The sequence below is a fragment of the Carassius gibelio genome, chromosome B18 (assembly GCF_023724105.1).
Source record: "Carassius gibelio isolate Cgi1373 ecotype wild population from Czech Republic chromosome B18, carGib1.2-hapl.c, whole genome shotgun sequence".
Lineage (NCBI taxonomy): Eukaryota > Metazoa > Chordata > Actinopteri > Cypriniformes > Cyprinidae > Carassius > Carassius gibelio.
The window spans coordinates 25,439,130-25,466,600 of record NC_068413.1 but is presented as its reverse complement, the minus strand read 5'-3'; the positions used below and the strand labels follow the sequence as shown (position 1 = coordinate 25,466,600).

Genomic DNA, 27,471 nt, shown 5'->3' with positions numbered 1-27,471 from the left:
TGTTTATCTTTGTAATAATGCTGTTTTCATGCTCCTCATCTCAATATACAGGTGGAACAAAATGGAGAACAAGTCTAAGCCATGTCAGGAATTCAACAAAATGTACACCCTGCAGACACTGCGACGAGGTTTACAACAACTGCTTACCAGGTGTGCAAATTATGCATGATAATGTAATCACTGCTCTGTACATGATGACAAGATGCAATGGGAATAATCATTAATATGGCTGTGCATGCATGTCTACTGTTAATAAAGCAATTTAGGTATTAAAGTCACCATTTTCTTATGAATAATAAAATGCAGCAGCTAGAGTTCTTCCTAGAATCAGGAAGTATGACCGGATTAGCCCAGTTCTGTAAACCCTGTGCTGGCTCCCTATCAAACATCGTATAGATATTAACATCTTCAATTATATTAATCTGTTTCTTTCTTATTCGAAGGTCACTGCAGTCACCCGGATCGAGTACGTATCCAGACCAGATGGTGGATCGCACCTAGAAAGGACCTCTACAGCCCTGAAAGACAGCGGAGACCAGGACAACTAGAGCCCCAGATACAGATCCCCTGTAAAGACCTTGTTTTTTCTCCATTTTGTCACCGGTGGAGTTTTGGTTCTTTGTCGCCTCTGGCTTGCTTCGTTGTGGTCACTTCATTTACAGTGATATCATTGACATGATTGCAAATGATTCCACAGATACTATTTAAACTGAACCGAGCTGAAGGATGACATCACTGAATTGAATGATAAACTGCCTTTTAAACTGACTACGAACTGAGTTTACTAATGTCCTTCTGCATTATTGACTGACACACTATTTTCCTATTTAATACTGTAAAGTTGCTTTGCTTTGATCTGTATTATTAAAAGCACTATATAAATAAACGATGCTTGACTTGACCATTTTGCAAGAGGAAAATGAGGGGAGATGCACATCCACCATGGGTTTTACAGTGATTGGTGCAAGATGCTGGAGAAGTAACTCCGTATACCTCATCAGTTCTGATCTAGGAGTCTTGAAAATACCTCCGGATTGTTAGTGATTCTGATTGATATTTTAATCTGCTTGCTTACTGGATATATTTTATACGGTTTACATTGTAAAGCACTGACTTTGACAACTTACTAACCCAGTTACAAATTTAACAGCTACTTTATACTATATATATATATATATATATATATATATATATATATATATATATATATATATATATATATAGTTGTTTCTTGAAATACTACAAATATAACCGCAAATTATGATTTTAAATAAAGGTCTCTGAGACTTCTCTCTTTTCAGTCATTTGTGTATATAGCCTATAATAAATATACAACATACACCCAGTAAGTGCCACTCTCGTATATAAATATAAATTGTTTTATTTCACACAAACAATGATACATGCATGCATAAACATTCAGCTGGAAATTAACGTTTAACAAAATGATCTTATTTCTTTGTTTATATTTGATCAATATTTTAAATCAAATAATATACAATACTGACCTTTTATACTTATTTAAAAAAGTATTAAACATAATCATAAGTGTATATAATTATTTATTTGTCTTGTTGCCGCCGGCAGCCTCCTCCAATTTCCGGGTATTAGCGACAGCTGCCATCCGGTTTTATTGGCAGCCACTTTCTGCTGACAGCTGCCGATTTTTCGAGACTTAGGTCTCTGCAGAGCAAAAGTGGGCGTTTATCACCATGTGGGTGGTTTAAAACTGCTGGGTGTTTCTGAATCATGCAATCTAAATGATCCCCCTTACCCAACCCCACCCCTAAACCTAACGTCACTATTACATCAACCAATCAGGTATCATGGTGTAAAAACACCTTGATCTTGTAACTCCCATTACTTTCTTGCAGAGACCTATACTTGGATTTTTCGCTGAACCCCCTCTCCTTGATCATCCTCACAATTTATTGCTTGTAGCCATTTTGTAATCCTTTCCGGCTCTGTATGTTTATTGGGAAGGTTGTAGAACTTAAATTCATAATTTGTTAGTTTATTGGAGGTACAGAAAACGACACAGCAACTCTTCGGCGTGATTGTCCCGTTTATTTCAATTGTCGCCAAGTTAATGTTTTCCCCCACGGGCTAAATTCACATCACGTGACTGGGCGTTCCCGGGGGCGTTCCCAGACCAACCGTCTGTATCTATTCATTTTTCAAAGCTTACTTAACAATTAGGATCCTGAGAGATTCATGCGACTGGCTTTATTGCTAAATAACGTAGGACCTGTCAATTTTTCACAAAATTAAGAAAATTAATCACACAATAAGTAAATAAATAATCATATTCTGTTGTGAATTGCCTTAAATGGAAAGACCATATTAAAATAATTACCCAAACTTCCACATAGTGAAATCTAGACTATTTAATTTAATTTTTAAATGTTTAAATTTTTTTAATCTTTTTAATATTTGAACAATACATTGTTTCATTAACAATTTCTAGGCTACCCTACTTACGACAAGTGCACAAAAAACATAGACAAAAACACCCATTACGGATAATCTTTTTCCACTACGTTATCCTATCCCACGGTTGTCAAGACAACATGACTCTAAACATCCGTTCACGCAGTTTACTTAACAGAAATGCCGTAGGGTGTCAGTCTCTATACGTATTTTTATTGCCCAGCATTCGGCTATTCCACGTTTAGGATAGTGTTGTCAAAACTAACGTAAGTTGTTCAGGCTACTTTGCATGTTTGTTATTCACGTGATGCATGTACTGTATTTACGCATAGGCTAGACATGTGTTTGCTATGTTTCATGCAGTCGTTCAGTAGGCTAGTTAAATTGGGTGTTATTAAACATGTTTTACTTAACTACAGTTGTGATGTGACAACTTAAGAGCTAACTTGTAAAACACAAAATAATTTTTAACATAACGTTACATCTCTTTTTTTGTTGTTGCTGTGGCGATTGTAGCAGTCCGGAATGAATAGCACTGAAGTCCATGCATCAGACTACACTGAAGCTGAGAAACAGCATACGACTACTGACAGCACAAAAAGGAACACGGAGTCTTCGGGCAGACAGTATGTCAATGTTTTGTTGGATCTCAGCGAAGAGGATTGTTACAGGGAGCACAACATAAATTTGCTTCAGAGTCGCACTGGCTGGGAAGATGCTGTGAGTCATTCGTTATCAAAAAACACATCGGAAAAACAAACACATACAGTATAATGTTTTCCCTGAACTAACTAATCTATCCATTGATATTACTCTATCATTTATTTTTATCAACAGTTGTCCATTTTTTATCACTATTTTGTCGTTAATTGTGTTTACATTATTACTAGTATTATCCACTGATCTGTAATAAGGAATTTATATTATTATTAATATTATTTAAATAGTGTTATGGACCCAATACTCTATAAGGGATTGTATGAGGCACACACACACCTGATTACAAATGGGTTTTAATTTAAACAAAAGATAACCCATTTGTAATTGTTTGCTTGTGTTCCTCCCTAACTGTATTAACAGTACAATTGTAGTTTGGCTGCATTTGTGTGTAAGCACATTATTTATTATCCCAGATTTTAAGATTGTAATTACTTTCAATTATTTTGTTGTTTATATATCAAGTTGTAATGTCTGTGGAAATGCCACACTGAACAGGATGTAAATACATGTTGTTTGTAAAGGCTGTGTAAACTTTGTGATGCATATGGATTTCAGATGAAGCTTCTATGCTGTTCTCACAGTGTAAAGCTGACTTTCGTTAATAATTTAAAAACAAGAAAGTCACATACTGCATTTTTTAACAGGTTGAAGGTTGGGGGACATTTCCTCCTTTTGGTGTATTTCTTCAACCTCCAAGAAAAGGGAAAAAAATCAAGCAAGAGATCATAGACTCTCACTGTCTCCTCTGTGCAGACCTTAATCTTTCTGATTTGCCAATCTACTGCTCTGCTGGAATTGCACTGAAAACTTTCAGGAAGACTGATCCAACAATTCTAGATCTTGCAGAGGAAACTGACAATTCCTCTTCAGATGAACTATACTCTTTCAGTTCATCTCTGCAAAATATGTCAGAACCATTAATGAACAAATTGTTGTCTGGAGATGAACAGTGTACACAAAAATCACCATCAGTCTGCTATTACCATACAGAACCATGTCAAATCCTGAAGGAAAATACAGTTGCTTTTAGCATCAAAAGCTTTAGTGTGTTGCCGCCTGTCAAAGAGTCCAGAAACCTGAGGAACAATCATTTTAAAAGAATGGAGCCAACAGATTTCCATCCAGCAGAAGTTGTCACCAAGACCATGATGGCTGATGCAACCGGAGCAGTCACCGCTGGTGAAAGATTGAGTGTCAGTGGTGACCCAGAAAATGTCTTCAAAGTCCTCACAGACTTTATTCAAGAAGAGAACAGCTACAGGTTAAAGGAATCTCCCTGCACGAAGCATTGGCTGACCCAGGAAAGCAATCACCTGCCATCTATTTTTAACATATCTTTTCAAAATAAGAATAATTTACCCACCAGCACTGTGTCAAATACATTACCACAGGCTTTCTATGCCCTGGGAAGAAACCACAGGCAGGAAGAATTGACAAGGCCTTCTACCAGGAACAACATCAGTTATAGGTTGTATTCTAGCCACAAAGCAAGACATCTGAAAAGACCTGAAGCTCATCGACTTATGCTGATTGGAACGAGATTTCACATGCCTATGTGAAAATTACTGACCTTTAAACTCATATTGCACCATAATGTTTGGAGACAAATAAGCATTTATAGACTATGAACAAAAGTTTCATGCTTCAGTTTACTTGAAAATTGTGCTACATGAAGATTACTATGCAACATAAAAAGAAGTCTGATGATTTTCTGGGAAGACACCATCCAATTACTCAGAACCATGCAATTTTACTGTGCATGTTCAGTGTTTAAACTAGCCAACATAAAAAAAATAAAAATTTCCTGAATTCAGGTGTGTAGACTATCCTTTACAAGTATACAACTGAATATTACTTTATATCCTGTGTCATTTGTATATGGCTTTGAATACTAAGATCATAAGAGATAATAAAAAAAAAAAAAAAAAAGGTAACTTTCAATGGTTGTTGATTTTTTTTTTCCTTCAAAGTATTATTTTGCTTCAAAGTATTTTGATTTCATGAAATTTATCACAAAAAGGGAATGTTCTACAAAGTGTTGTTCAGCTGTATGTGCCAAAAATATTCTAATTTAGAGCAGTCATTTGCAGACACTTATATTTGTTCTGGACAATAGAAGAAGAAAATAAAACAATATTGTATTAATATAAATATAGCAGTATAATTATTGATTCAATTAATGACCAAAGATTTATTTTCTGCAGTTTATTTTCCAGTTTCATGTGAATCAGCATAGCCTCTAAATAACAGAACATAGCTATACACATGGCCAGCTTTTAAAGAACAAAAACTGTAATAATTTTATAATTATCACACCTAATTATAAATTATGTCCTATACCAAATTAAATAAGACATGGTGGAAAACAAAAAGCAACACAAAATTATTCTTGGCACAAAATTATGCATGCATGCACTCTTTACAGAGAAACACTTGGAACCGTTCAAGTTTCTATAGCAACAGTTTTCACTATGACATCATCATTGCCTACACAACATTAACATGTATTTACTTGCAGTATTTATTCCAAGATCTAAATAGCATTTCAGTTAATGTAGAGGCTGAATACGAGAGTTCCTAAAGTTTGGCATAAAAATACTAAAGCTCTTTTACAGTTACAATGTTGAGAAGCAGCCAATGTGACGTCATAAAGGGAACAGACACTGTGTCACTTACACTCTACTTGTGGAAATTCCACTATATACATAATGTTCAGGAGCAAAAATAAATTCAGTGCATATCGCATATCCCATATATATATAATACACAGAGAGAGAGAGGCTAAATGAAAATAAAGCTATGGTTGCCTTTCATATGTAGTGTCTAAGGCATATGACAATTTTGACACAGAGATGAAACATTCATAAGAACCAAAACAATAAATACACACACAAACACAAACAAGAAGAAAATAAAAACACGAAGGACATCAATTCAAAATCTCCTCCCTTAAGCAGCACTGCAATTTCATTATCTCAGCCAAAAGCATATGAACACTTAAATTAAGGCATCAACAAAAGGTTTCTACAGTATGTGTAAACAGTTACTTAAAATCATGAGGAGGGATGAACATATTCCATCAAAACCGACACTTGCTTTCAAAGAAATATTAAAGGTTTTGTTTTAAAGTAAACATTTTTGATTTGTGTATTTGAATCTACTCACAATACAGAATGCAAATCACAGTTAGCAGGAACAAATCCTCAGCACTGTTTTTTAAGGAAATGTGATGCCTGGAACATGCATAAGATGCAAATTCAACTGGTTTAAGATGTAAGTTTTAAATTATGACATAACAGTCAGCAAGAAATATTTGCATGAATTTTGTAATTATTCAAGAACTAAATATACTCACATTGGCTATTAGATGGGTCTAGAGCATTGTACTATTAAAATTTAATAAATTTTTCTATAGCACAAATCAAAGAAACATCTAAACATTATCAGACCAGAAAATACACCAATGAGATAATATATATTATTTGTGGAATGACTGTTTTATATAATTTCTGTCTGATTTCTGAGTAACATCAGTACGAACTTACTACACATTGCCACAAGAGGCTCTGACCTGACCTGCTACAACAAACAAAATACTTGAAGGATTACCAATATACAGTGGGGCTCGAAAGTTTGGGCACCCTTTGCACAATCTGTGAAAATGCGAGTAATTTAAAAAAAATAAGAGAGATCATACTAAATGCATGTTATATTTTATTTAGTACTGTCCGCAGTAAGATATTGTACATAAAAGATATTAACATTTAGTCCACAAGACAAAAAAAGCTGAAATTATTAAAATAACCCCACTCAAAAGTTTGGGAACCCTTGGTTCTTAGTACTGTGTGTGGTCACCTGATGATCCACGACTGTCTTTCTGTTTTGTGATGGTCGTGCATGAATCCCTTGTTTCTTCTGAACAGTTAAACTGAGCAGCGTTCTTCAGAAAAATCTTTAAGGTCCTGCAGATTCTTCAGTTTTCAAGCATCTTTGCATATTTGAACCCTTTCAAGCAGTGGCTTTATGATTTTGAGATACATCTTATCACACTGAGGACATTTGAGGGACTCAAACACAACTATTTAAAAAGATTCAAACATTCACTGATGCTCCAGAAGGAAACAAGATGCATTAAGAGCTGGGGGGTGAAAACTTTTGAACACAATGAAGATGGCCAAATTTGTCTTATTTTGTTGAAATATAACTTTTTTCCATTCCATTCATCTCAAAATCATAAAGTCACTGCTGGGAAGGGTTCAAATATGCAAAGATGCTGGAAAACTGAAGAACCTGCAGGACCTTTAAGATTTTTCTGAAGAGCGCTGCTTAGTATCACTGTTCAGAACAAACAAGGGACTCATGCACAACCATCACAAAACAGAAAGACAGTCAAGGATCATCAGGTAACGGAACACAGTACTTTTGAGTGGGGTTATTTTAATAATTTCAGCATTTTTTTTTTGTCTTGTGGACTAAATGTTAATATCTTTTATGTACAATATCTTACTCAGGACAGTACGAAATAAAATATAACATGCATTTAGTATGATCTCTCTTATTTTTTGAAAATTACTCGCATTTTCACAGATTCTGCAAGGGGTGCCCAAACTTTCAAGCCCCACTGTATGTTGATCATTAATAGTGCGCGATAAAGTGCTGCAAATGTATACTTATACATCCTTAGACTTGGGCAGATATGCAGTACCTTATTGTGGACTTGATAAATATTGTGTCTAAAATAAAATTTGGCGATTACACACACAATTATTAGCTGACAGATTGCACTCTAGATTGTTGTGAGGAACTGTTTTGAAGTTCTGCCACCCTTGCTGATGGAGATACTAGGATTCACTCCCTCATTATATGACCTAAATCAACCAAATCATCTTTGATGGAGCCTTTAGCTTTTGGATTTCTCATTGTGTTGAAATAGTGAGATGAGCTCCTCACATGTTTGAGTTTCCACTGAGCTAAAGTGAGACTCCATGTTCCAGGCCAAGTCTGCTGAAAGGAAGTCATCCACTGCTGTTTGGGTCTCGTTGCTAGTGTGGAAGAGGTGGCCAAGGCTCTGAAAGGAACTGGAGATGGTCTGGGTTTCAGCAGTGCTGAGCCTCACCTGCCCATCATGGGAGCAAGGCAGAGAAAGTGGATCAGGCCTGACATCGGTTTGTGTTTCTGTGTCTGAGGAATCTGTGCTCATGCTGAAACTAGACTGTCTGAGGATACTGCCAAGGGGCATGTGCCCACCCGTGTCTAGCAAGAAGTTAAGGTCTGTCTGGGTCTGAGTGTCAAACATCTCAAGCTCCAGATCACTTGGTTGCACCCTTGTTCCAACATCACTGTTGTGCCCATTACCAAGGTTGTCATAGAGCAGGAAGTCAGTCTGTGTCTCAATGTCTAGGAGTTCCAAAGTTGTCTCTGTGTTCAGACTGTTTAAACCACTTTCTTCTGTCTGAGTCTGAATGTGTGTCGCATTAAGGAACTCTTCAAAGTCAAAGTCAATGCCAGTGTGATGCGGTTCATGTGTACCAACTAAACCTGAAGAACAGCTCGAAGCCACCCCAGTCATGCTGTCAGAAAGAATATTCTCAAGGTCACGGAAAAGTATCATGGTCTGAGTCTGGTTGTCTGCTACTGTGTTTTGGTGCAAAATATCAGTCTGGGCCCCAAAACACATGGATGCAGCAGTCTTGTCCTCAAAAAGCCCAGCTCCAGTGCTGGTCAGAGGATCTTCTAAACCACTGGTTCTGAAATGTGCATCAGCCTCTGCAGTCTGAGTGGAGACACTGAGAGTATCAGTATCAAATAGATTTGTGCACATTTCTTGGTCCATTTGGCTTTCATCCACTGGGGCTGCAGAACAGCTTGTTTGTGTTTCCCGGGTCACATTAATGGAAGAGAAACTGAAAACATCTGTCTGTGCTCCAATGGAAAATGTGGCTTTGATTTGTGAGGGTAGGGTCTGGGTTTGCACATTAACAGGCAACTGAATCTGAGCGCTTACACTGATGTCTGTCTGAGAGCAAGAGGACACTGAGGCCTCACAGCAGGGGGAGACAGTTAATGGTCCAGCATCCATCCCTTTGTTGAGGTATGATATGTCAGTTTGAATGTTTGTTGAAGTGCTTTTGTTTCTGGATCCAAAACACATTGGATCTCCCACAGAGGCTTGACTCTCAAGATTGACCTGTACCCCTGTGCTAATTGTTTCCTGGCCTGATGTATGTACAGGAAAGGCCTCTTTGAAAGCCTTATTGTTCAGATCAGGCACCACTGTGCTGACCGACGGTGACAAAATACGCACAGTGCTTACGGACCCTTGTGCATCCACAGACAAGACCAATGACCTCAAGGCACTACTTTCCACAGAGGGTAGGAGAACAGGCAGGTGGGTGAACTGCATAACAGGAACATTGACAAGGGCCACTTTGGGCTTTGGGAGAAGGAGCTTCTGGGTGTGTTTGGGGTGGTTAGTGTTGTGTTTTGCTGTGGCCGAGGTTCCAGAGATGAATTTGGTAGGGACTGCTCCTTCGCTGATTTTTTTCTTACAGTCTGGAATTTCATTTATTAGTTCATCAGGCATAAAATTTGTTGTACTGCTTGACAATATTTCCATTTTCCTCTTCTTCACTGGTGGATACCTAAGAAAAACATTGCATTTTAATAAGACATACAGTATGATTAACAGCCTTACACTGGGATACAAGTTAGCAATTAAAGACACAGTGACTGTCCTGAGCCACATATTATCCTAGGTCAGACATGCTATTTATTTGAAAGAGGATATTAGTATTATGATTAAAGCAAGCCAAGGTGGAAATTATACTATGCTCTTTTTTATGTTTTAATATGGCAAAATCTACCATCACAAAACCAGTTTTAACTCTTAGCCAGATAAAATGAGTACCTGTGCTCTTTGGGAACCTCATGGCCTGTTCTGTAGATATGAGACAGCAGTGCTGCTCTGCTGGCATAAGGACAACCACATGTACAGCTGTATGTCCTCCCACAATCCTCAACATGTCTCCGCAGGTCCCACTCAGTGCTGTAGCCATTACTGCACTTCAAACACTTGTGCTTCTTTTCTGCATGCATCTTCATAAAGTGCTACACCATTAGTAAGATTAGGAAACATGTTAGTTGTTTCCTAGCAGGACATACAGTATTGTTCAAAATAATAGCAGTACAATGTGACTAACCAGAATAATCAAGGTTTTTAGTATATTTTTTATTGCTACGTGGCAAACAAGTTACCAGTAGGTTCAGTAGATTGTCAGAAAACAAACAAGACCCAGCATTCATGATATGCACGCTCTTAAGGCTGTGCAATTGGGCAATTAGTTGAAAGGGGTGTGTTCAAAAAAATAGCAGTGTCTACCTTTGACTGTACAAACTCAAAACTATTTTGTACAAACATTTTTTTTTCTTCTGGGATTTAGCAATCCTGTGAATCACTAAACTAATATTTAGTTGTATGACCACAGTTTTTTAAAACTGCTTGACATCTGTGTGGCATGGAGTCAACCAACTTGTGGCACCTCTCAGCTGTTATTCCACTCCATGATTCTTTAACAACATTCCACAATTCATTCACATTTCTTGGTTTTGCTTCAGAAACAGCATTTTTGATATCACCCCACAAGTTCTCAATTGGATTAAGGTCTGGAGATTGGGCTGGCCACTCCATAACATTAATTTTGTTGGTTTGGAACCAAGACTTTGCCCGTTTACTAGTGTGTTTTGGGTCATTGTCTTGTTGAAACAACCATTTCAAGGGCATGTCCTCTTCAGCATAGGGCAACATGACCTCTTCAAGTATTTTAACATATGCAAACTGATCCATGATCCCTGGTATGCGATAAATAGGCCCAACACCATAGTAGGAGAAACATGCCCATATCATGATGCTTGCACCTCCATGCTTCACTGTCTTCACTGTGTACTGTGGCTTGAATTCAGAGTTTGGGGGTCGTCTCACAAACTGCCTGTGGCCCTTTGACCCAAAAAGAACAATTTTACTCTCATCAGTCCACAAAATGTTCCTCCATTTCTCTTTAGGCCAATTGATGTGTTCTTTGGCAAATTGTAACCTCTTCTGCACATGCCTTTTTTTTAACAGAGGGACTTTGCGGGGGATTCTTGAAAATAGATTAGCTTCACACAGACGTCTTCTAACTGTCACAGTACTTACAGGTAACTCCAGACTGTCTTTGATCATCCTGGAGGTGATCATTGGCTGAGCCTTTGCCATTCTGGTTATTCTTCTATCCATTTTGATGGTTGTCTTCCATTTTCTTCCACGTCTCTCTGGTTTTGCTCTCCATTTTAAGGCATTGGAGATCATTTTAGCTGAACAGCCTATCATTTTTTGCACCTCTTTATAGGTTTTCCCCTCTCTAATCAACTTTTTAATCAAAGTACGCTGTTCTTCTGAACAATGTCTTGAACGACCCATTTTCCTCAGCTTTCAAATGCATGTTCAACAAGTGTTGGCTTCATCCTTAAATAGGGGCCACCTGATTCACACCTGTTTCTTCACAAAATTGATGACCTCAGTGATTGAATGCCACACTGCTATTTTTTTGAACACATCCCTTTCAACTAATTCAACTAATTGCCCAATTGCACAGCCTTAAGAGCGTGCATATCATGAATGCTGGGTCTCATTTGTTTTCTGAGAATCTACTGAACCTACTGGTAACTTGTTTGCCACGTAGCAATTAAAAAATATACGAAAAACCTTGATTATTCTGGTTAGTCACATTGTACTGCTATTATTTTGAACAATACTGTACATTATATATCAAGTTAAAAAATGAATTAAATGTCATTTACCAAAAGAACAGTGAAATAACAACACACACACACACACACACACACACACACACACACACACACAAAAAAAATCAAAATCAATGGCAAATACCTGTTTAACTAGTGAAAACTGAGAAAAGGGTCTGTTTGGTCCTCTTGGACAACCTTCTATTGGGCAACAGTAGAGCTTTTGTGATTCTTTAATGTCCTTTCTAATTGTAGGGTTGACCAGCCCCTCCTGAAATCAAAAGAAATATAGTGAGAAAGAGCTTTAAAAGACAGCAATAAGAATATGTTTTTTGTGCAAGTAGCAAGAAAAAATCTTGGTTCTGACTGTAATCTTTATTCTCTGTATACACAATGAGAGGCTGCATCTGTAACTATGAGAATCACAACTCTTGATTTGCCTATAACCAAGGTTACATACTAATCTGAGACATTGGAATAGGAGAAGCACACTTATGAAAAGCCATCGCATTGACCCTGAGGAGAATAATCCATTCAGTGTGAGTCACTGAACATGATGAAATCCAAAGCAAGGACAAACAGAAATAACCACAAACAGATCAATTGTGTTCCTGAGGAAGAAAATGTAAGTTGTGACGGTATAAGTGCAACATTTAGAGGCATTAGTGACGTGATGCCTCAGTGTTAGTACCATCATACATTTTCATCAAATGTTGGTCCGTTTTAAACATAACAAGTGATCATATTCAGAAGAAGAGATTTTTTCAAATATTTGAATTTTCCCACAGAAGACCGAAAAACATAAATAAAACAGCATGAGTGTAAGTAAATGATGAAAGAATTATAATTTTTGGATGAACTATTCCTTTAATATTTTTCATTCTGAATGGTCAGGTTGGACTTGTTATTTTTTTTATTTTTACATCAGCAGGTTACAAAAAGAACAACAGTAGTAAACTGCCTTCCCAGGCTGCAAAGTAAATAGACAGACACCAAATTTATATGTAGTTTGTGTTTATACACAGAGGGATGCAACAATGAAAAAAAAAGGCATGAAATTACAGTTTTTTGACCATAGTTCTTCCTCCTCAGTGCAACAAAGACTTCAGAAATTTGAGTCCATGCTTGGCAAACAGCCCTGGCTCATTCTGTGTTGTAAACTGGGTTATGTCACTCAGGCTGTCAGCCTGTCAAGCAGCTCTTATTCAATACATTGACAATTCTAGCTAGGGGCTGACAAAAAAAGCTGATAAAGAGATATATGCTTAACATACCCAGAATAGCTCTGACAATGAGGTTTTGCTTTATATTATAGCACATATTTGAAGTCAAGCACAATAATTTAAGAAATGTTTCCTGTCTGGGGAGTATAAAGATTAATTAATTGTATTTAACTAACTAAAAGTACAAAGTTGTTTGTTGTACTAGTAAAGGTGTTCTGACGATTTGTTCTACCCGGTCAGATTTTGCTACCTCCCATTGAAACAGTAGCATAATTCAACAATGAAAAATGCTTACTTACCCATCAGATTTTGCTTCAAACATGATATTAATGTGGTGTGAGGCTTTATTATTCTTTACAGCTACCCCAACCCTAAACCTACCCCTACAGTATTACAAATACTTGTAGCATTATCTGATAGGTAGCATTACTTGTTAGAACAATGGATATATGGCAAATCAGGTGCATGCTATATAGCGGTGTACGATAAAATATTTTAAACTGATTCTCAACAGTCAGAATCGGGAATTTTTTATATATATATATATATATATATATATATATATATATATATATATATATATATATATATATATATATATATATATAAACAATAAAGACAAACATAACGGACTATAAAAGAGTCAAGATAGTAGAAGTAAAATAAGACTCACCCTGTACAATGAAGCAGAACTGAAATAAAAATATTAAATAACAAATTTAGCATGGTTATGATGCAGTGTTGTACCTTGATTCTGTGGGACTTGACCAGATGCATGTTGAGTGCTGGAGTGTTAGGCAGAATCTTCCCACATCCTTCCACCGTACAGAGGATGTTGGTCCGCACTTCTTTGGTGAGCTCTGTTATGGAGGGTTTAATAATCTCTCTGTCTTGTAAAGGCAGCTTCTCGATGCATGTTTGCCTTTTGTGACGGCTATTACTGTTGACTGTTGAAGCAGCCATGATTCAACAAGCCACAACGAAGACATTTACTTCCGGGACACGTCGCATAGCAACCCGAACCTACTCTTGTACTCATAGATATACATAATAAAGGCCTTTATTATGTATATCTATGCTTGTACTTATTACATAAATTCTGCACATTTACACTAGCACACGCCCACAAGCAACTCCAATGTGTCGCTGGGTGTACATAATTTGATCTATATGCATTACCTTTGCATTTGTGTTTGAGACGAGACCAAAGGTTTATTAGCTGAAACTTACTGAAACTACTTGCAAAAGTGTGTAACATTTCAACACTGTTTATACCTTCTAACATTAGTTGGATCATTAAAGTCAACGTTCCAAATGACCAGTTATCGGAAACCTATATATATATATATATATATATATATATATATATATATATATATATATATATATATATATATATATATATATATATATATATATATATATATATATATATAAGTACAGCCTGAATGCACTGTAAGTCGCTTTGGATAAAAGCGTCTGCTAATGCATCAATTATAAATTATTATAATTATATTTAACACGATGATTTTATCGGGGTTTTTGATTAACAGAAAGTTTGATATAGAAATAAAAATGTTGAATAAAAATGTTAATTTGTATATAATTGTGTCTCCCCATGCAATTGTGTGGTTTGCATGGTGCCTAAGCATGCTACTGACTGTCCCCAAACATTTGAATGGTAAACAAGTAAATATAATTATACGCCTAATTATAATAAACACAGAGTAATAATCAACCATAAGATGTCACTGTCTCAAAGCTTCACTCTTGCCTACACTCTGAAGGTTGATTTCTAGTGATTCTGGGTTTCTCAGGAGGAAAGTTGTCATAGTTGGGTAAATTCTATAGCAGTGAACGGGACACTACATAAGGTATATCTTCTTGAATTACCATTTGCTTATAAAACAAAATAAAAACTCCATAATAGTGTTTTCATGACTTTCAAAAAGAGGAAAAAATAGAGAGATATATGCAGAAAAGAGAACAATGCAGAAGAGAGAGCGATGTGAAATTTACCGTCACTCCCACAGCAGTAGCAATTAACAAGGTTTTTATTTTTATTTTGTATTTTGTATAGATATGCAGGTAATATAATTTGATTGAAACACATAATTGCAGTCTGTGGAAAGGGTCCAATTGAGCAACCCCTAGCAATCACAAGTTGCTGATAACATACAATAATAAAGCCCAACATATAAAGTATACAACAGAAGTGAGCAACGCCACTCTCTCTCTTCCATCTTTTCTCGCTTGCTCCTTTTATCAGGGGTCGCCACAGCGGAGCGATCCGCACAACCAGTTTTTGCACATTTCTCGCAGGATGCCCTTCCTGCCGTAACCCAGCCTCAGAGTGCACTAAGTGAGCAACATCACTAAAATGAACTAAAGATTCTAGAATATTTCCTCCTATAAGCAATCAAAAACAAAATATTCTGAAAGGCTGTTCAAAGGTTCAAAGTAGAAACTGCAACAAAAGTGAATCATAATGTGAAAAATATATATACCATATTGTGATTATTCACACACAAGTTAAAAACCTGTTTCATTATTGACATAAAATCTAGTATATATTTTCATGATTTCTATGGATGAACAGGAAGGACCTGTGAAATCTGTTTTTACAGCATTGTGGGTGCAAAATGCTATCCCCTCTGAATATTTGTCCTTCAGGACAATCCCTCATCCTAAATAAGCTCTGCTTGTCTGTAAGCAGATACCACCAGTGAAATGATCATTGAGATGCATGCCGTTCTCCTTTCAATGTTTCAGCGAAACATTCAATGATGCTGTCATGAAAAGGCTCCATTACCTTCCACTCTCTGTTTAAGACTTGATGGTTGCTCTGTCAATTCTTCGTCATCAGTTAGGAACCTAGGTGTGCTATTTGATCGCAATCTTTCCTTAGAAAGCCACGTTTTTAGCATTTGTAAAACTGCATTTTTCCATCTCAAAAATATATCTAAATTTCGGCCTATGCTCTCAATGTCAAATGCAGAAATGTTAATTCATGCATTTATGACCTCAAGGTTATTGAGGACCGGGTCCTGTCAACACTGCACTGGCTCCCTATCAAACATCGTATAGATTTTAAAATATTGCTTATTACTTATAAAGCAATGAATGGTTTAGCACTGCAGTATTTGAATGAGCTCCTTTTACATTATAATCCTCTATGTCCGCTACGTTCTCAAAACTCAGGCAATTTGTTAATACCTAGAATATCAAAATCACCTACGGGCAGCAGATCCTTTTCCTATTTGGCGCCTAAACTCTGGAATAACCTACCTAACATTGTTCGGGAGGCAGACACACTCTTGCTGTTTATATCTAGATTAAAGACCCATCTCTTTAACCTGGCTTAAACATAACATACTAATATTATTTTAATATCCAAACTGTTAAAGGATTTTTAGGCTGCATTAATTAGGTAAACCGGAACCGGGAACACTTCCCATAACACCCTATGTACTTGCTACATCATTAGAAGAATGGCATCTACGCTAATATTTGTCTGTTTCTCTCTTATTCCGAGGTCACCATAGCCACCAGATCCAGTCTGTATCCAGATCAGAGGGTCACTGCAGTCACCCGGATCCAGTACGTATCCAGACCAGATGGTGGATCAGCACCAAGGACCTTTACTGCCCTGAAAGACAGCGGAGACCAGGACAACTAGAGCCCCAGATACAGATCCCCTGTAAAGACCTTGTCTCAGAGGAGCATCAGGACAAGACCACAGGAAACAGATGATTCTTCTGCACAATCTAACTTTGCTGCAGCCTGGAATTGAACTACTGGTTTCATCTGGTCAGAGGAGAACTAGCCCACCAGCTGAGTCTGGTTTCTCCCAAGGTTTTTTTCTCCATTCTGTCACCGATGGAGTTTTGGTTCCTTGCCGCTGTCGCCTCTGGCTTGCTTAGTTGGGGTCACTTCATCTACAGCGATATCGTTGACTTGATTGCAAATAAATGCACAGACACTATTTAACTGAACAGAGATGACATCACTGAATTCAATGATGAACTGCCTTTAACTATCCTTTTGCATTATTGACACACTGTTTTCCTAATGAATGTTGTTCAGTTGCTTTGACGCAATGTATTTTGTTTAAAGCGCTATATAAATACAGGTGACTTGACTTGACTTTAATAGAAAGAGTCATTGTAAGAGCACTAATCTCTCAGAGGTAATTATTTTCCACACACATCCAGGGGACAGGTTTGGGAAATTCAGAGGGAGTCTGATTCAGAGGGATGGCCTATTAGTTTAAAATTTTCTTTAATCATTAGCCTCGAGCACATTCACAAACACATAAAAGCAGTACTCCCCCCACTGAAATTAGTGGAGTCTGTTTATTGAACTTGATGGTTGTCTGTTAGTAATGTTTGAGAATGTACTGAGTGAACACAGGGAAAAGCAGTCAAGCTTGATTTAGTAATAGTGGGGATGCATTTCAAGGTCAAACAACGCGCTCCATTCTCCAACTGCTGTATCGGTTCATACTGGCAATGCATCTTGTTTTGTGACACAAACCTCACACCGAGTTAGGATTTATGGTAATAGAGGCTGCACCCTTAAAAAGAGTTAAGGACTTGAGACAATTTCAGCAAAGTAGACATTGACCTGAGATGATGAAGCTGCTGTAAGCTCTCCTTTGGCTAATGTCCTCTTACAAGCAAAGGCTAGGTTTCACAAACTGGATTGTGGTATGCACATTTCTGAACACTCAAAACAACTTGTCAGACTCGCGTGCACTATCTGATTTTCTGTGCAGTATGTGAAGTGATTATATCATGGAAGGAGCATATGGCCATTCTGTGGACAAAATGGCTCGGTGATCATATTCTTAGAGGCACTGATCTACATAAGCTCTTTGTAAAAGGAGTTGAGAAGATAGGTAGTGTAAAAAGAGAAGAAGAAAGAAGACATCTAGGTTATAAAACTACGAATTATGAAATTGTATTTATTTTTTCATAAAATCATGTTCCTGGAAGAGAAAATAGGCAAAAGAGGCAATGTCAAACAGTTACATTCATGAATTTACTGGAGGACATCAAATTTATTTCTTTTATAACCCCAAATCAGTAAAAGCTGTTTTGTAAAATGCAATAAAAATAAAAAATCTGAGATTTGCTAAATTTATTTAACTTTTATTTAATTGACAAAATAATCCAGAGAAATCTGCTGCTGCATCAAGAAATGTATACGTCTATGTCAATTCTATGCAGTGATGCTGCCAGGTTATCTGGCCCAGTGCTGTGGTTTGTGTAAATGCCACAGCCAATTGAGACTTTCAGCTGAGTCATCCTGAAACACTGGAGTTTTCGCATGCAGAAATAAAAGTGTAACTTACAATCTTTCATTTTTAAAATTAAATTGTAATCACATTAAATACAGTTTCAGTCATATTAAAATATTTTATGACATGACACCCATCTGGTACTTGCCTAAAATTATGGGTTTGTGATGCAAGTTGTAGGGGAATAACAGTTATATTTCAAGGACCAGGTGTGTTGCAATGAAGACCAGGAGTCAGAGATGCGTTCAATGAATAATAATTTTACTTGAAGAAAATAATTTACAGTTTCATAAGCAGAAGTCAGCTTCAGTACTTTGACGGAGTTCTGCGTACAACTAAAAATCACCAACAATTATACTCCAGACAGATACTAATTGCATCAAAGCGCTGGCCAGCAGAAATCTGATTGGTTCCAAAACCTAGATAAACTTAGACAGTCTCCACATATGGACATACACATCCCAAGCATATCTCCAATGATTGTAGCAGGCATCAGCAATGGCAAAGAAAACACCTCATCTCAGGTAAGGGTCTTAGCAGAAAATGGTCTTCTCACAGAGCATAGGTGCTGACACACACATAAACAAAGAGCCCTTATCTAAATTTCAAGGTTTTCTAGCACTGGCAAGTGTCTTATCATTACGGTTGGATACAAACACATAACAAGGAGACATTAATCTTAAAGAATAGAAATACAGGATAGAACAGGATTCTTAATGTCTAGTATACATCTCTAAATGTCACAGTTCTCTTCATCTCTCGTAGTGCACGTAGATGATAGGTCACCCTGACCCTTTTAGCCTGGCCTTGTGATCCTAGGAGAAGGAATACCCTCATGCCTGTCACTCTTAACTCATAGCACTTCTAAAAGGATATATATATATATATATATATATATATATATATATATATATATATATATATATATATGCATTCTCTATCTATACAAGTATAGATGGCTTTTACTTATTTAGTTAAATCATCAAACAATATTGGAGGTTAAATACTGATTAATAACTTGATTAATAGTCATACAAAATATTAATGAAATAATTAATATAGAGAAGGAAGGACATGATCTGATCATGGCATCCACTTCATCCTCTCCTTTCAGGGTTATTACCCTGGAGTTGGTTCACCCTCCACCTATGCGTCAGAGTGATGTGCTAGTCTGAGTGTTAAAATATATGCCTATGCAACTAATATTAATCCTTAAATCCTGCTTTCAAGTCAAGTCACCTTTTATAAATATAGCCCTTCATACAATACAGATTGTGTCAGAGCAGCTTTCTCTTTTCTTCCCTTTATCAGTCAGCCTCTCAGGCTGATAGAAGACTTGGTTACAGTTGTATACAAAATAGACAGCATTATTGATTTTAGATATCAGGTAAGATTTGCGGTTAACTGATTTTGGTTTCAGACAAAGCTCTGCTGAATGGTTTCGGATACCGGACAAAACTCAAGTTCTGACGGGATATGGAGCTGGAGTCCAATATTCAAAAGAAATCAAACTTGACATGCATCTTTTCTCAGTTGTACTTGTCCTCAAAACAGACCTTGTTCTCACATGTATTGATATATTTACAAATTATGAAAATCTTATAGTATTTATTTGAATTATGTTGATAATAAATTTTTGGATTTAAGTAGCGTTTCTATTCCTCAAAGTATTTCACTCCATTAATTGGTGCCGTCTCACAAAATGCCCTGGAAATTCTGTTGATATACAGATTTAGTGTATTTTCAACACGTTTACTTTTATAGAACAAAAGCAAATGTTCAGTGTTAGAGGCGTTCAGATTTGTTTTTCTTTGATGTTACCAATTTTATTTTAGCCAAAAATGTGGTATTAGGATAAGGATTCATAGTTACAAAATAGCAAGTGTGAATCAAATTTGAATTTCCATTGTAAACATTTATTATTGAATCCTGTCATGCAATATTGCCTGGTTGCATAATGCAAGAAAGTTGTTTAGACGTATACAAAAAATTCGGTGGAAAACATTCTTATATCAAAACCTTTATTTAAACCATGCTCCAATTATGCTAAAAAATAATACATGCTGTATTACCAATGTTAACTGTAAAAACATTTTGTCTCTCTTTGCTGAATCACTGATCATTACAGCAGTCTCAGACATGTCCTCTTACTGATAGACTAGAAACATGACTACTCTGTTTTTTATGGTTTGCAGGATGCAAAATATATATTCTCATGTATGCACATCCTGGGTGAATTGATCTTTCTCTATAATGTCTGTTGTGATCAGGCTCTCTGTGCTGATGCTTGGCTGGAAACACCAGGGCTTTTGTCTGTGATCACAAAATAATTCCTTCCTCTCTGAATGATGGCTGACAATAGTGGAGTTACTGGACCTTCAGCCATGCCTGCCAAAAGAAAACAAAATACTTTATTAACTGCAGTGAAGCAAAAAACAAAAGCTGACAGCCAGAGTGGTAAGCGTAGGGTATTTCAGACAATATTGACTTGTGTCAAGTGAAAGGTTTGTCAACTCTCACCTGAAGCAACACAGTGGCGCAAGGAATCTAGCAGACTGCTGCTTGAGAACCTGACCACCCCTCTGAAGAACTCCTCTCTGTCACTAAGGGTGTTGTTGCCATTTCCCCTGTACCTTGTCTCAAGCTAGGAGAAAACAGAGGATCCATAAAGCTCATTTATGAATTTCAAGAGGCTTGTTGTTGTGGCTAGTTGAAATGAAATATATGTATTTTATATAACAAATAAATTACTGATATTCAATCTAAAGGTGGTTATGTGAGATCACCGGTTTACACTCACTCTATACACTGCTGTTTCTAGCTTAGGTGAAGGACTGTGTCCAAATGCCTCACAGGACATCTGATGTCTCATCTCTTCATGGTCACCGTGTTCCTTTCCAATACAGGGATCTGTAAAAAATATAAGAAAAGGCCAACAAAACTACATAGATTAATTATAGTTAAGTTATATCACATCTATTTACTCAATGCTTTCACAATAGCAACGCATAGCCGTGATGAAATTAAAAAGAATGTCTGTTAACACAACACAAGTTTCATAAATTGTAATGTGGGCAACAGGCTATAAACAATGTTTATTGCCGATTTGGAACAGTATTTAAATTTGACTGGAATACTCTATCTACCCACATCAATAGCTTTGATTCTTATGTAAGATACACAAAAATAAAAACATGTACATACGGGATGAAAGGGTGTTTCTTTCCTGTGGGATTCTTGAGTGTTCATTTGGAAAAACCTATCAGTAAAAAAATACCCCCAAAATAAATAAATGATAATTAAATTGAAAATAAATAAATATACATAAAATAAGTTTGTTTATTATGCAAGTGAAATTTTCTAGCATTTACTTTGTTACTTTGAAAAAAAATCACAACTAATTCATTAGTAAATTAAAAATTTAACAATGTTTTCATTCTCCAATATTGCCTTTAATGCATTCTTGACATTGACATCTTTGGATATAGACGACTCAAAACACATTAGGATGTGGTCAGGGTATGCCCGCGTTCTTACATTTGACTGCTGGTCATATGCTCTCCATATAACCATGCATGTGACAATTAAAAATCTTGAATCTTCTAGTAGGCAGAACAACATAAATGGAAATTATGTTATTTTTGGACTAAAATTGAGACCGTGAAAAAGCAGAGGTACGTTCCATTTGACTGTATTCCGTTATCTTAAGTGAGATTTCAATCCCATAGGAGCGAACATGTTCAGTTTGAAGGGCATGGCGAAAGGCATAGGGAATAAGGGAACATTGATTCATCGCTTAACAGGATGTGGAGAAGGAAAAGCACCCAACTGTAATTGCACAACGTGTCACCAGTAGTACTAATGATGGAGTGATTGAAAAAGTTTTTTAAAGCTGCAATGAAAGTGGTTGCAGTAAATGTTGTTATTATTATACAAATTAAGAGTATTTATCAATGGTTATGGTGATGTTACATAGGTGAAACTAAGTAAAACCAGCGAAAACCAGCTGAGGCTCTGTCAGTTTTTATTTTACTTTATTTACCTCAAGTAACGTTATGAAGCTGTGTGTGGGAAAGAAAGTATGAGACGAGAACACTACAATCTGGTAACAGTCTAAACGTATAAATTTTATATTATATATATATATAAAAATATATATATATATATATATATATATATAAAATAGTTTTTATGTATATACATTGCATACATGTGTGTGTAAATATATATATATATATATATATATATATATATATATATATATATATATATATATATATATATATATATATATATATATAGCATATATACAGTACAGACCAAAAGTTTGGACACACCTTCTCTTTAAATAAGTTTTCTTTATTTTCATGACTATGAAAATTGTAGAGTCATGCTGAAGGCATCAAGAGCTATTTGACCAAGAAGGAGAGTGATGGGGTGCTGAGCCAGATGACCTGGCCTCCACAGTCACCGGACCTGAACCCAATCGAGATGGTTCAGGGGTGAGCTGGACTGCAGACAGAAGGCAAAAGGGCCAATAAGTGCTAAGCATCTCTCTGGGAACTCCTTCAAGACTGTTGGAAGACCATTTCAGGTGACTACCTCTTGAAGCTCATCAAGAGAATGCCAAGAGTGTGCAAAGCAGTAATCAAAGCAAAAGGTGGCTACTTTGAAGAACCTAGAATACAACATATTTTCAGTTGTTTCACACTTTTTTTGTTATGTATATAATTCCATATATTATTCCACATGTGTTAATTCATAGTTTTGATGCCTTCAGTTTGAATCTACAATTTTCATAGTCATGAAAATAAAGAAAACTCTTTGAATGAGAAGGTGTGTCCAAACTTTTGGTCTGTACTGTATATATAAGCAATTATGTATCTAATAAATGTAACCAAAATTTATATGTTTAGACTGTTATCAGATTGTAGTGTTCTCACCTCATACTTTCTTTCCCACACGCAGCTTCATAACATTACTTAAGGTACATAAAGTAAAATAAAAACTGACAGAGCCACACACACACAAATTAAAAAAGTAAAATAATTGACAATATTTATGTTATTTTATAATCTGCGTGACCCTGTCATTAATTTTCTTTAATGACGTTCCAGTGTATTCCAAATGAGCAAAGTTAATTTTGTTAGCAAAGTAAATTTCAATGGATATTCTGTGGTTAGGGAGCAGTGAACACTGCATAGGGACCCTGTCAATCGGACCGCAACATTTTTCCTTTGTAGTGTATTCTATAGTAATTCAATAATTCTTGACAAGTGCATCACCACAACTAACACGTTAATTTTAATAAAACTTGAATATGAAAATGCAAACATACAAACACATGCAGTTAATTAGGCTGAATTAGATTTTAATAATAAAAAAAAAAAAACAAGGTAAATGATCTATAATGTAAAGCACACTTTTGGATTTTTTGCCACTTGGAGAGCCCTGATGGGTTACCTGCTGATAATGTCTCAAAAGTAAGTCCCTCATTGCAGTGAGACTCCTGGTGCTCAGGTGGCCATCCTTTATATAGCCATGTTTAGTGGCTATTACTAATGCCTATGAACAAGTGAACAAAACAAACAAAAACATTTTTTTTTTTTGTGGGGAGGATCAAGTTGCCTCAACATTTGGTTATACACTACACATTTCGAACAAACAAACAAACAAACAAACATACATACATATCACACTAAAAAAAGGAAAGGAAGACCAAAAGAATATACACATCAAATGTCACCTGACAAAGAAATATCTTGTGTTTGACCATGAGGTTGGATATAAACACATAGGAAGTGTGAAGGTGGTGCACAACATAAGTTGGCTTAAGGTGGTTGGGTTTACTGAAGTTGTCTCCCCACGCAATCCGAATCCATATAGCCTCATCCTCATGTTTCTTCATCTTAATGGAAATCTTCAAAAGCAAAATGTAAAGATTTGAATTAATAGACTACTAAGTGACGTTACTTTGAATTCTTAAACTGAAAAAAAAGTTTAGTTGGATTTGAAAGCTTAAATGCCAAATTAAGTTGTGTTATTACATGCCGAATGACTCCATGCAAGTGTGCCTTAAACTGCTCTTTAAACTGTGTCAACTCTACACAAACTGCATCATCTGTGGAAAAAACAAAAAGGAACTTCTTTAGATAATGATTCATTTCTCTAAACAAGTCAAAAGAACCATACACTTACATGTGGCAAGCGATGCTGACTGTACATTCCTTCAAATCAGTATAACAATGAAATGCATAAATAAAACACTCTTACCCTGTGCCTCAGCGAGCTGGCATGCATGCCAGGTGCCTTGATTAGGGTTTTCTATATGATCTAATGGGAGAAGACATGTCAAGCTCAGTGGGTTAATTCAGATATGTACTTTAAAATTACTATAAATCTTGACTTTTATTTTTTTTTATTTTTTTTTTAAAAGTCAATTTCACTCACAGATCATTTCCAAAGTTGTGATGTGCTTCAGGTTAAGTCTGTTCTCCTAGAGAGGAAGAGAGAGATTTTGCAGTCATTTTAGTTAACGTTTACTCTAAAACTCGCTGCCTGTTCTGATAGGAATCCCAGAACCAAATTAATAATAATGTCAACTCAAAAGTGTCGTTTTGCTTCATAACCTATTACTTTATTTATTTATTTACTTATTTTTTAATCAGAAATTCATGATATGTTTCAAGACACCGCTATGTAAATAATATAGAAGTCTGCTGGATGACCGTACTAAGACAATTACTATTAGTTACCATTACCATATCCTGGATAACAATCATTTTCTGGCCTTGTTGTTGCTGTTGTTGTTAAAACATAAGCTAAAGCTTTCAATTAAATCGAATGTGTTTGGATTAGGTCATATTGCATTCACCGAAAATAATTGAGGAGTAAAAAAGAAGGCAAATAAACGGTCTGTGGTAACGTTAGTACGTTACGCCATTTAACGGAGTTTATTCACACATAACGTTAACTGTTGAAAAAATATCAACATTTAATGGATTTACGTTAACGTAACGTTACCTCACCTCACAGAAACTGACGATATGTTCCACTATCATCCATTTGGGTCGTGTGTAATCCAGGGCACGCAGTTGATCTGCTGATAAACAGTTCCATTTCTTCAAAAGACTTTCAATATTTTTGTTCGGTATTCTCCGGATTATCCGATTTAGAATTGATGTGGCTAGTGCGTCCATCGTACAGACGAAAGTGTTCTAAGCACTGATGTATATATATGTCCTCTATTAGAGATCAGTGGTTATTCGACGATAAAAAAAATAATAAAAAGATCTTTCATATCTTTCGCGTTTTAGACGTACAAAACAAACCGCCAGAAATCAAATAGATATATGAACCGGAAGTTCCGGTCTAAAGCGGGCGGGCAATGACATAAAAGTCTTTCATATGCAACATAAGGTGCGTACCATTCGACAGGGTCCCTAAGCAGTGTTCACTGCTCCCTACTCCCTGAGCACGGTATATCAGTTGAAGTGGACTTCACTGACAATAACCGCTCATTTGGAACGCCCTGCAAACGTAATCAAAGAAAGTCACCGATGGGGTCGCGCAGGTTATATAAATATATAAGACTAAATTCATATTTACATTTTTATTTACAATCACATTTAAAATATGTACACTATACAATAAAAAAATAATTGAGTACTATATAATGAAAAACGTATGTTTATTATACACTTTAATTGACAATTGCTGCTATTACTTGACTATTAACAGAATTGAAGCCCTGCTGTCATGCAAATATGAAAATATAGCCTCTATGTGTTTTTAATAAATGGTCATATAATTGCATAGCGGTCTCGTGCGCCTTCTTCCTGCGCACCGCCGTATAGTAAACACTGAGGTAAATAAAGTAAAATAAAGAAAAATGGCAGAGCCTCTTCTGCTTCTAGCCACTTTTACATTATCATACCTTTTTACAATCCATAATGAATATGAACGAAGACAGCGAAGACGGCCGTTCTGACTGGTGATGACGTGCTGCGCGCAATGACAGTTGGGGGATAATCGCTCTCCACTTCATGTGAAGTGATGTTTTTTTTATTTTTATTTGTATTTATTTTTTTATTGAAGATATAAAGATTTACAAACAAACATGGCTGCATAAAGTCAGTTTCTTCATAATAGGATACAGAAAATATATAGCCTGAGGGAGCAGCTCTTAATACAGACAGGAAAATATATAGTCTTAGTAACAAAAATAAAAAGATTTATAAAAAAACAAAAAAACAAAAGGAGATTATAATACATACATGACATGAGGGGAGAATTCAGTCATTACTCATCTATCAACCTCAGTTGGGAAGTGTTTTAGGGTATCAAATATTTTTTGTGCTTTAGGACCTTTCAAGATTTTTAAAGATTTCACATATAGTTTAAATTCATTTAAAAAAACAACAAATTTGGGAGATGATTTCACAATTCTACATTTGTGAATGAAGAATTTAGCTAGACATACGATTGTATTAATACAGAGCTCATCATTCTTGTTTTTCAAAATCAATCCAAACGTTATGTCATCACTAGAGAAAGAGGTTGGGAATGAAGACATCTGTTGCTTAATCCATTTATATATCTCACACCAAAATGTCTGAATCACATTACATGAGAAAAACACATGGTCCGTAGTTTCAACATCATTTTCACAGAATGTGCATGTATTATCCTCTATACCAAAGCGAACATTCAGTAAATCTTTAGAGGGGTAAATATTATTCATTACTTTGAAGTGTGTTTCTTTCACTTTGGGAGGTATAGGGAGAGTTAAATACATTGTTCTTAGTTTAATGATTGAATCTTTATCAAATTTTTGTAGGATGTTATTTTTATTTTGGCTTTCAGGGTAAAGATAATCAATAAAACATTTTCTAACAAAGTGGTTAGTGCATTTTTTATCCAGAATATAGATCCCTTGAATTGATAGTGGGGCCAATTGTGGTTGTATCGTATAATATGTCAAAATGCTTCTTGTTAGAAGGACAAAAGCTTGGG

At 36.0% G+C, this 27,471-nt stretch overlaps 3 protein-coding genes across 4 annotated transcripts; 1 reads left to right on the top strand and 2 right to left on the bottom strand.

Moving 5' to 3' along the window:
• The first annotated feature begins 2,535 nt into the window (after positions 1-2,535).
• Positions 2,536-5,153, top strand: LOC127977400 (uncharacterized). Its single transcript, XM_052582301.1, has 3 exons — positions 2,536-2,696; positions 2,947-3,150; positions 3,795-5,153. Exons 2-3 carry the CDS (start codon positions 2,956-2,958, stop codon positions 4,707-4,709), a joined length of 1,110 nt encoding a protein of 369 aa, XP_052438261.1. The 5' UTR covers positions 2,536-2,696; positions 2,947-2,955; the 3' UTR covers positions 4,710-5,153.
• Positions 5,154-5,340: 187 nt separating this feature from the next.
• Positions 5,341-14,172, bottom strand: LOC127977375 (ATM interactor-like). 2 transcript variants are annotated; one of them, XM_052582252.1, is made up of 4 exons: positions 13,902-14,172; positions 12,077-12,202; positions 10,058-10,257; positions 5,341-9,791 (listed from the first exon to the last, which is right to left on the bottom strand). In XM_052582252.1, the coding sequence occupies exons 1-4, from the start codon at positions 14,115-14,117 to the stop codon at positions 8,051-8,053; spliced, it is 2,283 nt and encodes a 760-aa protein (XP_052438212.1). In that variant the 5' UTR covers positions 14,118-14,172; the 3' UTR covers positions 5,341-8,050. The 2 variants fall into 2 exon arrangements, with proteins under 2 accessions (XP_052438212.1, XP_052438213.1); XM_052582253.1 differs by having other exon boundaries at positions 10,058-10,245.
• A 6,288-nt stretch (positions 14,173-20,460) lies between these two features.
• LOC127977401 (centromere protein N) lies at positions 20,461-25,838 on the bottom strand. Its single transcript, XM_052582302.1, has 10 exons — positions 25,485-25,838; positions 24,907-24,952; positions 24,730-24,789; positions 24,504-24,577; positions 24,203-24,376; positions 23,920-24,021; positions 21,661-21,715; positions 21,257-21,366; positions 20,977-21,100; positions 20,461-20,844 (listed from the first exon to the last, which is right to left on the bottom strand). The coding sequence occupies exons 1-10, from the start codon at positions 25,653-25,655 to the stop codon at positions 20,723-20,725; spliced, it is 1,038 nt and encodes a 345-aa protein (XP_052438262.1). The 5' UTR covers positions 25,656-25,838; the 3' UTR covers positions 20,461-20,722.
• Positions 25,839-27,471: the final 1,633 nt, after the last annotated feature.

What these genes read in the sequence shown, in the direction of transcription:
- LOC127977375 (XM_052582252.1), bottom strand. Translation starts at nt 14,117, where the DNA reads ATGGCTGCTTCAACAGTCAACAGTAATAGCCGTCACAAAAGGCAAACA. An exon ending in AGTTTTCACTAGTTAAACAG is followed by an intron (nt 10,258 to 12,076) that starts GTATTTGCCATT and finishes CTAATGGTGTAG; the next exon opens with CACTTTATGAAGATGCATGC. An exon ending in GAGGTTCCCAAAGAGCACAG is followed by an intron (nt 9,792 to 10,057) that starts GTACTCATTTTA and finishes TGTTTTTCTTAG; the next exon opens with GTATCCACCAGTGAAGAAGA.
- LOC127977400 (XM_052582301.1), top strand. Translation starts at nt 2,956, where the DNA reads ATGAATAGCACTGAAGTCCATGCATCAGACTACACTGAAGCTGAGAAA. An exon ending in GCACTGGCTGGGAAGATGCT is followed by an intron (nt 3,151 to 3,794) that starts GTGAGTCATTCG and finishes ATTTTTTAACAG; the next exon opens with GTTGAAGGTTGGGGGACATT.
- LOC127977401 (XM_052582302.1), bottom strand. Translation starts at nt 25,655, where the DNA reads ATGGACGCACTAGCCACATCAATTCTAAATCGGATAATCCGGAGAATA. An exon ending in ATATCGTCAGTTTCTGTGAG is followed by an intron (nt 24,953 to 25,484) that starts GTGAGGTAACGT and finishes CTTCCTCTCTAG; the next exon opens with GAGAACAGACTTAACCTGAA. An exon ending in CCAGCTCGCTGAGGCACAGG is followed by an intron (nt 24,578 to 24,729) that starts GTAAGAGTGTTT and finishes TTTTTTCCACAG; the next exon opens with ATGATGCAGTTTGTGTAGAG.